Genomic DNA, 12,116 nt, shown 5'->3' with positions numbered 1-12,116 from the left:
AAGTGCTTTCAAGTAAAATAAGATTTCGAGCAAGAATTTTGTTGTTAAGTGCAGCGTAGATACTACAAAACGTCGATTGCGTCAGCATAATCTGTTTGGTCATTGTCCTGCTAAGAAACCATTAACATTATTAAACAATCGCTCAACTCAAAATGAAAACAAAAATCCAAAAACGAAATTTGCAGAAAATCATTCTCAATACCCAGATTTAAATCCAAAATCGTTAGGAATATTTAGATCGTCAATTGATAAGCGAAAAACTGACCAATAAAAATGATTTATTCCAGATGCTTTCGGATTGTTGAGTAGATATCCTTACAAATGTTCTTATCAACGTAATTGATTCTATGCCTCTAGAGGCTATTAAGCATAATACTGATGTGCTGTGATGAAAAAATGTGGAGGAACAGAAATAATATCTCTTTTTTGAATTTTTTCATTTTATAATCTTTTGCACGGTTATGTTTTCAATAAAACTTGAGTTTGAGAAATTAAAAACATTGTTTTGCTTCAGTTTCTTGAGCAACTCAGACGTTCTTAGACAATTCAAGTCTCAGGCGTCAAGTCTCAGAATGTTAGCTCTTGGGTTTTTGTGTGTCAACATGGTGGCGCTGTAAAACATTTTTCAAATTACCTTCGAGTCATTCTGTGAAGTATTAAAATATTTGTTACGTTTGAGCAGAAGTCACTAGTGCTGTTGTAAATTTTTAAATTGCTAAATCGTCGGAATTCGATGTTGGCTAATTTTAAACAATTATGTAGGCTGGGACGAGGATAATGAAGCAGACTCAGATGAAGTTGATGAAGTAGGCTAAGATGGTACTTGAAATATTTAAGTAACTTGTAATATTGATTGATCAACTTTACTGATATCAAGTGAAAAAACCAGTGTTTTGAAATCCACCGATTATTTATGTTCATGTAAATTCCTCACCCAATTCGTCACCAAAGCTAAAAAGTTTTGGCTCGAAGAATAAAACCTTCTTTGTTAAATTGTTGAAATTTGTAGTTGGATGAAATTCTCTAAGTAATTTGCGGCCAACTCGTTTAAAAGTTGAAGGATGTGGGACGAATGAGTTGGTAAACATATTAGCTTGGTATAATTATCACTGAAAATACGTACTATTTTAAGTGATACGTACGAACGAATCTGCCGTAATCGTAGTAAATAAATAAATCGTAAATACCCATAACTGAAAAAATTAATTGATTTATTAATTGATTTTTTTTTAATGAAAATTCGACCAGTTTGAGTTGACTAACTGAAGTAAACTGGAATCAATTTAATAGCTGAAATGATTACTTTATTGAGCCGTTGAATAATTTGTTTCTGTTTCATCCAATCCAATTTGGATGTTGTAAATACGGTGTTTGGTGGTCCCCCCCCCCCTATACACCAGTCTTTTCATAAACTCGATGGTTCAAAAACTGGTACATGGGATAAAGTCAACAAAACCCTTTTAGGGTATGATAATATACACCTCCAGGATTACAAAAATGAAATGGCTGAAATTCGGTTACAACATCCGAGAAAGAAAAGTTGATTATAAATTTGAAAATGTAAACAGGGTAAATAAATATTCACAAATTTTTTTTTCTTCAAATATTAGGGGGAATAATTTGATATTTTTTGATTGTATGATGCAATACAACTAAAAAAAATGTTAAAAATCATTCAGTAAAAAAGTTTTTTTATGGATATTATAAATTTAAAAATGTTTAGAAAGTGTTACTTTGAATCTCTTAAACTATTGTCTTTGTCATTTTCGTGCTCAGCCTGATAGGTTACAACAGAAAATGTCCAAAGGCTCCAAGAAATCTCGGTGAAAGGCTCCAATTTGACTAAATAATCACAGAATTGACATTACAAGCAAATTCTAAGCATTTCTGTGCATTTGTCGCAAAATTCGGTACTTACCACTGAATTGCTTGATGCCCTTAGCCATTTTTTTTCTCAGGAAACTTTCAAGTCATTAAGAATTTCATCCTCTAATTTCATACTTAGCATTTATTGTTATTAATATTGAAACTATTTTCCTTTCTAATTTAGGGTCTTCAAATTTTCTAAAAATTTCAAGCCCGAGTCCTTGCTTCAGTGCATTAAACAATGGCTAAAAGTACAGGTCAAATCTGATCTATCAAACAAAAGCACAAAAATCATTGCATTTACTTTAAACCATGTCTTGGATAAGTGTATTCTGGAGAAAAAATTTCAGGCCAAATTTGCTGAACATGAGTTTGGTCAACAGCTTTCAGAAGACTTTGTGAACTCCACTGCTTCTATCTCCACAGATCAAAGATCTTTAGCCAAAACAATTGTTCGTTGTCAATGTTTGAACAACTTTCTTAAAAAAACCACTCAACACAAAGGTACAAGCAAAGACCACATTATAAAGCTTGGTATTGATGGAGTTAGTTTTTTGAAAGTCTCTCTTGGCATTACTGATCTTTAGCCTTCAGAGGATATAAATTCTTCACTATAAAAACGGCTGTTGACACACAAAACATCTTAGGCCGCTGGAGTCAAAGAGCAACTTCTTGATTCAGTTTGTAAGGATCTTCCTGAAAACTATAAAAATGTTGAAAAAGTTTTGACTTGGTTTAGGCAAAGGAATTCAATCCATTATTTTTTGTGACCTAACTTGCCATCATTATCTATTGGTTGCAATCGCATGCCAGTTCCTATCCCTGCACAAAAAACAACTTTATCTTTGTGACTCGCCAAGGACATTTGGTTTAGCAAAGCAGAACCAAAAGGGCAAAAGAATTTCAGAATGTTGTTTACCAGCCACTTCTCACTCTTTTAGATCAACTCATTCTTTTAGATTTGTTTCCACCAATGGAACTTCAGCTTCTTTTTGGAGTTGTAAAACACTCCCTGAAGCGTCACCACATCTGCTGGCCTGAGATTAAGGAATTTCACGTAGACTTAAACATTTACCTGTCAAATTTAAGCACCACGCTTGAAAATTACATGCTGTCTGTTTTGATCGCTTGAAATACCAACATCTTCAAAATTCCACAAATTGCACGAAGTTGTTGACTTTTGCATCATGAAATTGTTTTTAAAGTACTTTGAAATAACTTTTTATTTTGATCCCAAATTAGCAAAACTGATGTGTATTGAAACAGAAATAAATTGAAACGTTGTGTTTCGCCCGGTTGTGTTTAACCCGGTTGTGTTTCGCCCGGTTGCTGTACCTCTAGTATGTGATTAGACGTTGTTGTTATGCACGCTCTTATGAAAAGCTAAATGTTATACGTTGAATACCTCTATACTTCGCCCACTTTGATATTGTTTTGCAGCAAATTGCAATTTCTTTTCTCCCCCACGCCCACGCCCACCCCCCCACCCCCCGACAATCATTTCCTCAGCTTTTGTTTCATAACTTTTTTCCGGAATTAGCAAATTCAAATTTGAAACTAGAACCTTTTTATAAAATTCTCTATAAAACTGCCCTTTTTAGTTTAATAAAATTTAATTTTAGCATCGAGAGTTTGAAGTCAATTTTTTTTTAAAAAAAAAAAGTTTTAACGAAAAGAGTTTTGAAGTTTGCTAAAGCACAATTAAGTTTTTTAAAATAATTTTTACCCATTTAGATAGAGCATAAAATTCTCTACAAGACGGTGCCATACCTTATTTAAAGATCTTTTGTTTTATCATTAAATAAATGTAAAAAAATAAAAATAAAAATAAATAAAAAATTACTGATCCGAAAACTTCTTCGTTGTTAAATAACGTGTAAGATATCCGTACATTAACTTGTAACTAACGGTAATATTTTTTATATTAAAACTTCAAAAAATTTTTTATATAGATTGAGTTTTTACATAAGTTGTATATATATATATATATATATATATATATATATATATATATATATATATATATATATATATATACACACACATACCAAGGAGGAGTTATCTAGTGGCAATCCTCCGTTAGCATTGGAGCTACAGCACTTGTTAGGTTTGCCAAGACATGTTAAAAAAGGTAACGTCAATCCAATAAAATGGCGGAAGAGTAACAAAACCAAACTTCCCCCGCTTGCCAAGCAACCTAACTCTAACCTTTATATTTTTAGATATATTATTATTTTAGATTTATCATATTTGAGATATTTTATATATTTTAATAATCTCTGCAGAGAGTGATCGTCTGTTTAGCATTTTTAGTGATAGCATTTTTACCTTATCAGGAGAAAATTTAAATCCGTCACACCAATAGTTATCTATCGTCAGCAAAACTATAGACAAATTAACATTTCAAATTTCAATTTTAAATTTCTAAACATCAAAGACAAGGTCACAGAAACTCCCGTTTTTCAGCTCGCTGCAGGACTTACAGATTTTTTGCCAAATGAAAACTCTAAATAAGCGCTACTTTCATTTTCTTTCTTTTTGAAATTTTCTTTCTTTTCGGAAATAAACTAAATATTTCTTTTCGAAATAATAATTTTTTTTAAAAAAAAAAGTGATAATTATGTAATTAATTTAATTACATAATTATCATTAATCAAATTAATCAAGTTATGTAATTAAATAAAGTAGAGCTTTGAATATGAACTCTAAATAAGCGTAGTACAAAAATTGAAATATTTGCTTCCCAAATTTTTCCCAAACTGATTCTCACCTTGGTGCAGTTTTCAATATAGACCCAATCACATTTTAAAAGCTTATAAACACTTGTAAACAGCATTTCCTGATGCTTTTCTAAACAAAAGTATTATAAAGCTACGTAACGTAATAAAACACGTCTTTGTCTCAATGAATTGATGCCTCCAGTGCATGTAAAGTTGATGCCTCCAGTGCATGTAAAGTTGATGCCTCCAGTGCATGTAAAGTTAGGTCTTATGAAGCGATTCTTTAATGTTTTGAAGCTTTTGACTGTTTGAAGAACTTTTTTCGAAAGTTATTTAAAACCAAATTAAAAGCTTATTTGTCGGACATCAAATAATGGAAATAATAGCCACTGAAGGATTTTCATGGCTAATCGACACTTAAAAAAAGCGAAACTGAGGTAATATTAAAGCTTAAGTTCACCAGAAATTCTTTTTCGCAACCAAGGTTTTTTTGTAGATGGTCTACGATAAGAGTTAGGTTTTATATTTCTTTACTTTTCTTATCAATATCATCAATCACATATTCAAATTCTTGATGTATCATATCCAGTTTGCAGATTAAAAACTGTGGATACTTTGATGACATTCTAGAACAAAAAATGTCCTCCCAGGGTGTTAAAAAACGTATGCTGCTAATAACAGTTGATGAAATAATGTAAAAAGAGTAGAAACTCTTTTTAGGCAAAAAAAAAAGAAACCTCTTTCAACAAAGCTTCATGCTTTTTCTTTATAAATTTAAGCTCATGGGTTGAAGAAAAATTAAATGAATGTTTAGACTTTTGGAGTTACATGGACAACACTTCTTGCGTAACATGCTAGAACTGCCATTATTGGCTAGAAAACATTTTAATGCAGTTAAGCTGCTGTGACTTTACAGTTTAATCTTCTAGTTGTGACGGGTGACGCCACTGAAAGCGGGGTGCGTCCTCTCTACTTTATACATTCATGTCCGATGCAAATGAGCTTCTGTTAACCGTGATGAACTTGATTAAAGTCCGTAGAATAATGTCCGATCTGGATCCAAAATATTTCAAAGCCTGAAGTTTTATCGCAACATCGAAACGTTTAGGTAAAGTTAAATAAAAGTGTAAAACTTAATCTGTTCAAAAGACGTCACAGAAGAGAACTTGAAATTTGAAAGCTTTATAATGTATAAGTTCATTGCTCTGAGGTATTGTTTTCTCTGTTATTGTTTGTATTTGAGTCACGTTTACTTAACGCTGTGTTTTTTCTTTCTCTAAATGTATTTGCTGGCTTCTTTTGGAGAAACGAGTTCCCATGACGATGGCGTCCCTGTCCGACATATATTTTTGGCAGTATCAAACAAGCCATGTAAATCAAAGCGAAGATAGTCAGCGTAAACGTCATAACTATGGATTTCAATTCGTCTTTAACGAAGTTAAATGTAAGCAGATATGCAGCCATGACAACACATAAAGCAATACAAGTAAAGCTAAAAAACTTTGGCTCGTAAAAAACATGTTCCAGATTGCGTTCACGGAATGCACAGCAAGTTGCTACAATAAGTAAGATCAACGGAAGAAAGTTGGAGACGAGGCTTGGCGCAGTGAAAGCGAGAGAGCAGCTTTTTGTTATTGAAGTTCCGTTGTCAACGATTTTAATTCGGTCCTGGGTAAAAATCAGAATAAAAATCGGAATCATCTCCACTAGAAGCAGAAGTATGAAAACCACAACTTGTGCAGTCAGCAGATTGCACTTATAGTTACGTGTCTTGTCTTCTAAGTACTCATCTACTATTTTTGTTTTAACTAACAAACAAGCCGAGAAAGACATTAGAAGCAAAAAGAAAACTACATAGCGTATGCTGCACAACCAACCGGTTGGCTCGAAAACATTCAAAAACCCGAAGGAAAAACTGAGAAAAGGCAAAATGCTAGAAAACAATAAAGTACGTGAAAATGGTCCATCCTCCTCCAGGAAGCGTCGGAACTTAAAGAGAAGACTGCTAGCGAGAATGTTGAAAAGTAAACCTGTACTGGTGACAATAATAACTGCGATCCCAAGTTCATCTTTGTAACTAAACCAATTTATTTCGGTTTTTGTGCAATTGAGATTGTTCTCGGTGTGACAATCATCTGGGCAATTGCTTTGATGAGTTCCATTACAAAAGTATCTGAGCCCTGTGCAGTAGAAACAATCCCAGCAACATCCGTTCGGCCTAAATGTACGGTATTGTTTTTTTTCACATGGTTCTGTGCAACGAGATTGTGGCAACGACCCGTTTAACCACGTGGGCCATTTAATATAATTTTCTTCAATAGTAAGCATAGGATCTCGGTTTGTTGACCATTTCCCTACGGTAACATACTTCCAGACATTATTGTCATACTGCAAGTTGTCAATAGTGTAAGACGCATTCATAGGATCATTTGAGTTATTGAAGCTGATGAAACTACCGTCGTCATTTTGAATGAAGATGTTTTTGATGATTCCTGTTAAGATTGTATGATTAATTGTGGGGATAGAACAGTTTCCGGGTTTGCAGTAAGTTTCCAGATATGCTTGAATTCCTGATGTCAGCACGGTCACAGCATTTGTTAAACTACTGAAGTTCTGACCTTCGTCATTCAGCAGCTTAGTTATGCGGCTTACTTCAATGCTACAATTATTTCCCAACAACGTCTTATTATTGCTAGAAATGTTATGTGGCTCACAATTAAAGTTATTTTTAAAGTAGTTCTGCAGCCACATGTTACATCTAAAGTCTGTAACGACCTCATTCTCTATATAACTATGTAGTTCAGGATGTGGGTAAAATTTCATTGAGATTGATAAGAGACCGTGCATTTGATTTACTGGAACGTTATTTATGTAGTTTTTATTTAGTGCTTCCGGATTCCACGCATCGCTTGTTAACCACATGCGCAACATATTTTTCTCATGGGCTTTGTTTAAGATAGCATCGCCTAAGCCTAAAAAGTAGCAAAACAAGACAACAACTTTGGCTTTTTCTTCGGTGTTTATCCTGTTAAGGGCACTATCTATCTCATTTAACATATTTCTCCCTCTATACGTGATAAAGAAATTATCAACAATACAAATGTTTAGTTTTTTTGCTTCGCTTTTAAGCTCAGCGATTGCCAGTTTACCGTAATCGTCGTTTGAACCGATGGCAAAAACGTAGTTCCAATTAAAGTGATTCATGACCTCCAACATTGCTTTCACCTGCGAACTATCTGATGGAATCGTGCGAACAAATGAGCGATACATCTCTTTACTACTTAATAAACGATTGGATGAGGAATGGCTAATCAACGGAATTTGATAAAGAGACATTAAGGTTGCAAGGGGAATAGTTGTGACGCTTTTTTCTGTGCCAACAACTGCTGTTGGAATTTTAACACCGTATAATTCTCCCTGTGTGGTGTTACACTGCAAGAATTCATCATGACATTCAGATGCCTTTTTAGCTAAAGTTGTGACTTCGATACCTCTGGCCATTGTCACCGATAACATATCACAGTTATCATCTAATTGCATCCCAATCGTTACCGGTTGCGTTAGATTAGTTTTTTTATTAGCTTGATCAATGGCGTACTTAATCGAATAATAGTTATTCAAACCAGAAAGACTCACTTCATCACAACGGCCGCCAGGTTTAGTGAATGTAAGAAGCGCTTGTATGGTGTAATTTCCATCAATAATGCTAGTCAGTCGAGTAAAGTTATAAGAATCCTTTTCTGTGATGCTCGTTACATGAGGACAATCTTCCGTAAGTACTGCGTTTCTCTTAATGAAAACGCTCAACCATAGTAACAGTATCATTGTATCACCACTTAAAGATTATTTTAAAAAACCGTTTGACTTTGATATTTTTTTACTAATCTAAACTGATAGTGAGAATTATTATAATAAATTATGTTGCCATATTGGTAAAATAGTTATAATAAATTATGTTGCCATATATGGTAAAAGTCGCCCTCTTCTCAGAAATGTTACTTTTAAATTAAGTTTTTTTATTGTTTTATGTGCTGATATTTTAAAATGTAAATCCCATTATTGTTTGTAGTAAAAATCTTTATTTTATTTTCCCAGAGAACCAAACGCAATAAAAGTTCAACAGATACAAACTTAAAAATTATAAATGATAAATGAAAACCGTCAATAAACATAGTTATCCACAAATAAACATAGTTGTCCACAAATATGTCGTGAACCCAAAATCTGAACTTCTTAAATCTTCAAACTTAAATAGACTTTTGAAGTCTTCGCATTGTTCACCATTCAAACACGGATTAAGAGATCGTTGATTTAATTCTATTATAAGATTTAATGTGAAAAAAGTCAGCAGATTAACTTTTACTAGAATTGTAGACCAGAAGAGCACAAAGGATTTGCAAACAAATAGCATTATTCTAATGCCTTTTTAGAATAAGGATTAAATGCTTCAGAAAGAGAGAGATGTTTGCGTTGAAAAATTTAAATAAGTCGAAGTTTCGTTGGTAGAAAAACCTATTTTAAAAACCAGTTATCTATAAAAACTTAATCTTTTTTTCGAATGGGATTTTCGATGATTTGTTTCGGTCTATAGAATGTGTTAAATACTTGAAGTTTCTGTTGAAATGATTTAAAATCCCTTTTAATGGAACTTATAAAATGCACAAAAAATTGACAGACTTACCCGAATTAACTGTTTTGTTCGTTCTATAACTCTGAAGAACAAATTTTTTGTTGAATTCCGACATTTGCTATAGCTATAAGCAATATATATACATATATAAGCAATATATATATATATATATATATATATATATATATATATATATATATATATATATATATATATATATATATTGCTTGACTTTGCTCACCACTGACGTCACCAGTGTTTTCTGCAAAGCTAGTGAGATGGCTGTACATTAAAGACAGATTAATGCGGTTGCAACATATATAATGATAACAAATATATAATAAAACAAAAAAGAATCATTGAACGTTATTACAAAAAAGTGGGTACTTTTATATAATACCACATCGAGTACACAATTGTACTGTAAAACGTTTTCAACTCTTTTAGTATCAATAGCCAGTTTCGAGATTAAACGGCGAAGATGTTTGGTGACAAGATGAACACAACTCTGAAAAACAGAGCATCTGTAGAACTCTCTAAAAAGTGTTTTATATCCTATTTGTGACGCTCGTAACAATAACATTCTTGACAGTTGCTACGTTGAAATCCTTGAAAACAAAATTGTCTTAAAAAGTGGCTTCTTACAAGAGCCAGGTATACGTACTCTATGCGGCTGTACGAAAGAATTACATCGTAACTTAGGGTTGGAGATTTTTTATTATTGAATAATAAAGAACGAAGTTCATCAGTTTGAAATAAATCAAAGCTGAAATAATTAATATGCGTAGTTAAAAAAATTATTTGGTTATATTTTCAAACTTTATCATACCTTTAAGCTGCGCAATGGCGCTTTTTAATTAAAATCCTACAACTTGCTTTTAAAAAAATAACGAACCAACATTTAGTTATTAATTTTTCATTTTAAAAACTTTTCAATTTTAAAGAATAAAAAGTTTTATTTTAAGACCGAGTGTTTCTCACGCCCCACAGGGGAGAATAGTTCAAGTATGTTTCTTAAGTAAACGATTTAATTTTTGAATGCAAGAATTATACAATTTAGATGGGCGGCAAATAGAATCTATAAAGGCTGAGATAAGCCATAGCACAAGTAAGGCTAAGATAAGAAATGGTACAAACAAATTTCAAAAACAATTCTTTAATCGTTATTATTTGTTATCAACAGAAAAACCAAATCTCGATTAGGGGTGTTAACCGATTAATCAATTTTTAAAAAAAATCGATTAATAACTAAACAATTAATCGATAAGCTTTCTCTTTTAAAAATAAAAGATGCGCGGTGTTTTTTGATAACAAACAGGAATTTTATTATTATCTGGTTCCGCTGAGAAATGTAAATAAAAATACTTTCTCAGTACGGCAGTACAACTAGCCTGTCCGCCATTTACAAACTCATTAGAAAAAACTCGCTCTGAAGTTTAAAAAACTTTATTTTTTTATTATTATTTTTTTTTTATCAGAAAATAAAGACAAACCAATAATCAAGTGAAATGTTCAGCTGAACTTCAATTCCGTTCATCAACCATAAGTTTCTTGTTCCATTTTATTATGTCATTGTATCATTTACAACGCTAACATAAAACTTTGCCAACCAAAACTGTTTTAAAAAAGTTAAGTCATACAGTCAAGTACTGCTGCCAACTTTTGGAAGATAAATAATAGAGCTGAAGAGATATTTGCTCGTTTCACAGCTCTAGATCGTATCTTTTTGCAACTTTGGTCAATGGCAACTATATTTAAAGTGGCTGGAAAATTATTTTTAATATCTTGACTAAAAATCTTTAACGATCGACATGCTATAAAAGCAACTGTTATGATTTTAATTGATTTATTTAATTATTAAAATGCTCATTAAATTTTATTTAGTTATTATACCTCCCCCCCTTCCCCCCATAAAAAAATAAAGGCAAATTTTACCAAAGTAAGTACTCTACTCTACCTTATTCATTTAATGCGAACTCAATAAAGTCATAATTTTCCTCAAGTGCTTCAGCGAAAAAAAAAAAAAAAAAGAAAAAAAAAAAAAAAAAGCAGAAAGACTTTCAATTTCTCTTGATGAGTGGAAACAGAAGAAACTTGTGTCTTAGTGTATATTCCTCAAACAAATGTCATTACGTCATGGAATCATTAGAACAAATCAATGTCTTCAAAAAAAAGAGCAGTTATTATTTTTTCTGACAAGCAACAGTATTTTAATAACTAAATAAAATTTAATGAGCTTTTTCAACTGTATCTTTAGGTGTGTTACTGAAAGTGCTTTAATTATGAAGAAAATGGGAAAAGAAATGAGAGTCCTCCAAAAACTTTGCCATTGCAATAGATGCCATTTTTGCAGTATGTGAAAAATCCTTTATAAAAAAAAAAAAGAAAAGAAATTCAGGAACGGAAACAGCAGAAAAGCAAAATCTCACCTACAACTTCATTAACAGGAAGAACTGCGATCTTGAACTTCATCCCCTCAAGAAGTTTTGACTTTTAATCAACGTGAAATGGCAGAATTTGAAATAAAAAACGAATTAGTTTAAATGAATATACTATGAACAACCCATGTTTTTCAAGACGAAAAAAGAGAATGAATACCTTTATGAGCAGCAATGTATTATTTAATAATTTAAAAAATCATTTTTAAATTATTCGGTTAATTATTTTGAAAATCAATCAATAATCAATTTAAAATACCAATTAATCTTCTACCCCTAACCTTGATGATTCTTCGTAACTGTCAACTGTGTCGAAACTTTACCTAGGGTCACTAGACCAGATCATTCAATGTTGACAGGCGTTCTACAAAAAAATGGTGTTAGGGCATTGAATTTTGGTTGTGGTGCATTGAATGTTGATGGTATGTTGTAGAGATGGTGTATTATAACTAAAGGCGAAAT

At 32.1% G+C, this 12,116-nt stretch overlaps 1 protein-coding gene across 1 annotated transcript; it reads right to left on the bottom strand.

Annotated features, from left to right (window-relative positions):
• Nucleotides 1-5,326: 5,326 nt before the first annotated feature.
• Nucleotides 5,327-9,332, bottom strand: LOC149888123 (metabotropic glutamate receptor 3-like). Its single transcript, XM_090088389.1, has 2 exons — nt 9,268-9,332; nt 5,327-8,476 (listed from the first exon to the last, which is right to left on the bottom strand). The coding sequence occupies exon 2, from the start codon at nt 8,409-8,411 to the stop codon at nt 5,784-5,786; it is 2,628 nt and encodes an 875-aa protein (XP_089944515.1). The 5' UTR covers nt 8,412-8,476; nt 9,268-9,332; the 3' UTR covers nt 5,327-5,783.
• Between the last annotated feature and the right edge of the window lie 2,784 nt (nt 9,333-12,116).

Source organism: Hydra viridissima, unplaced genomic scaffold (genome assembly GCF_058129835.1).
Source record: "Hydra viridissima isolate aposymbiotic clone 2 unplaced genomic scaffold, HvirCarnegie_v1 scaffold_5, whole genome shotgun sequence".
Lineage (NCBI taxonomy): Eukaryota > Metazoa > Cnidaria > Hydrozoa > Anthoathecata > Hydridae > Hydra > Hydra viridissima.
This window is presented reverse-complemented; position numbering and strand designations above follow the sequence as displayed.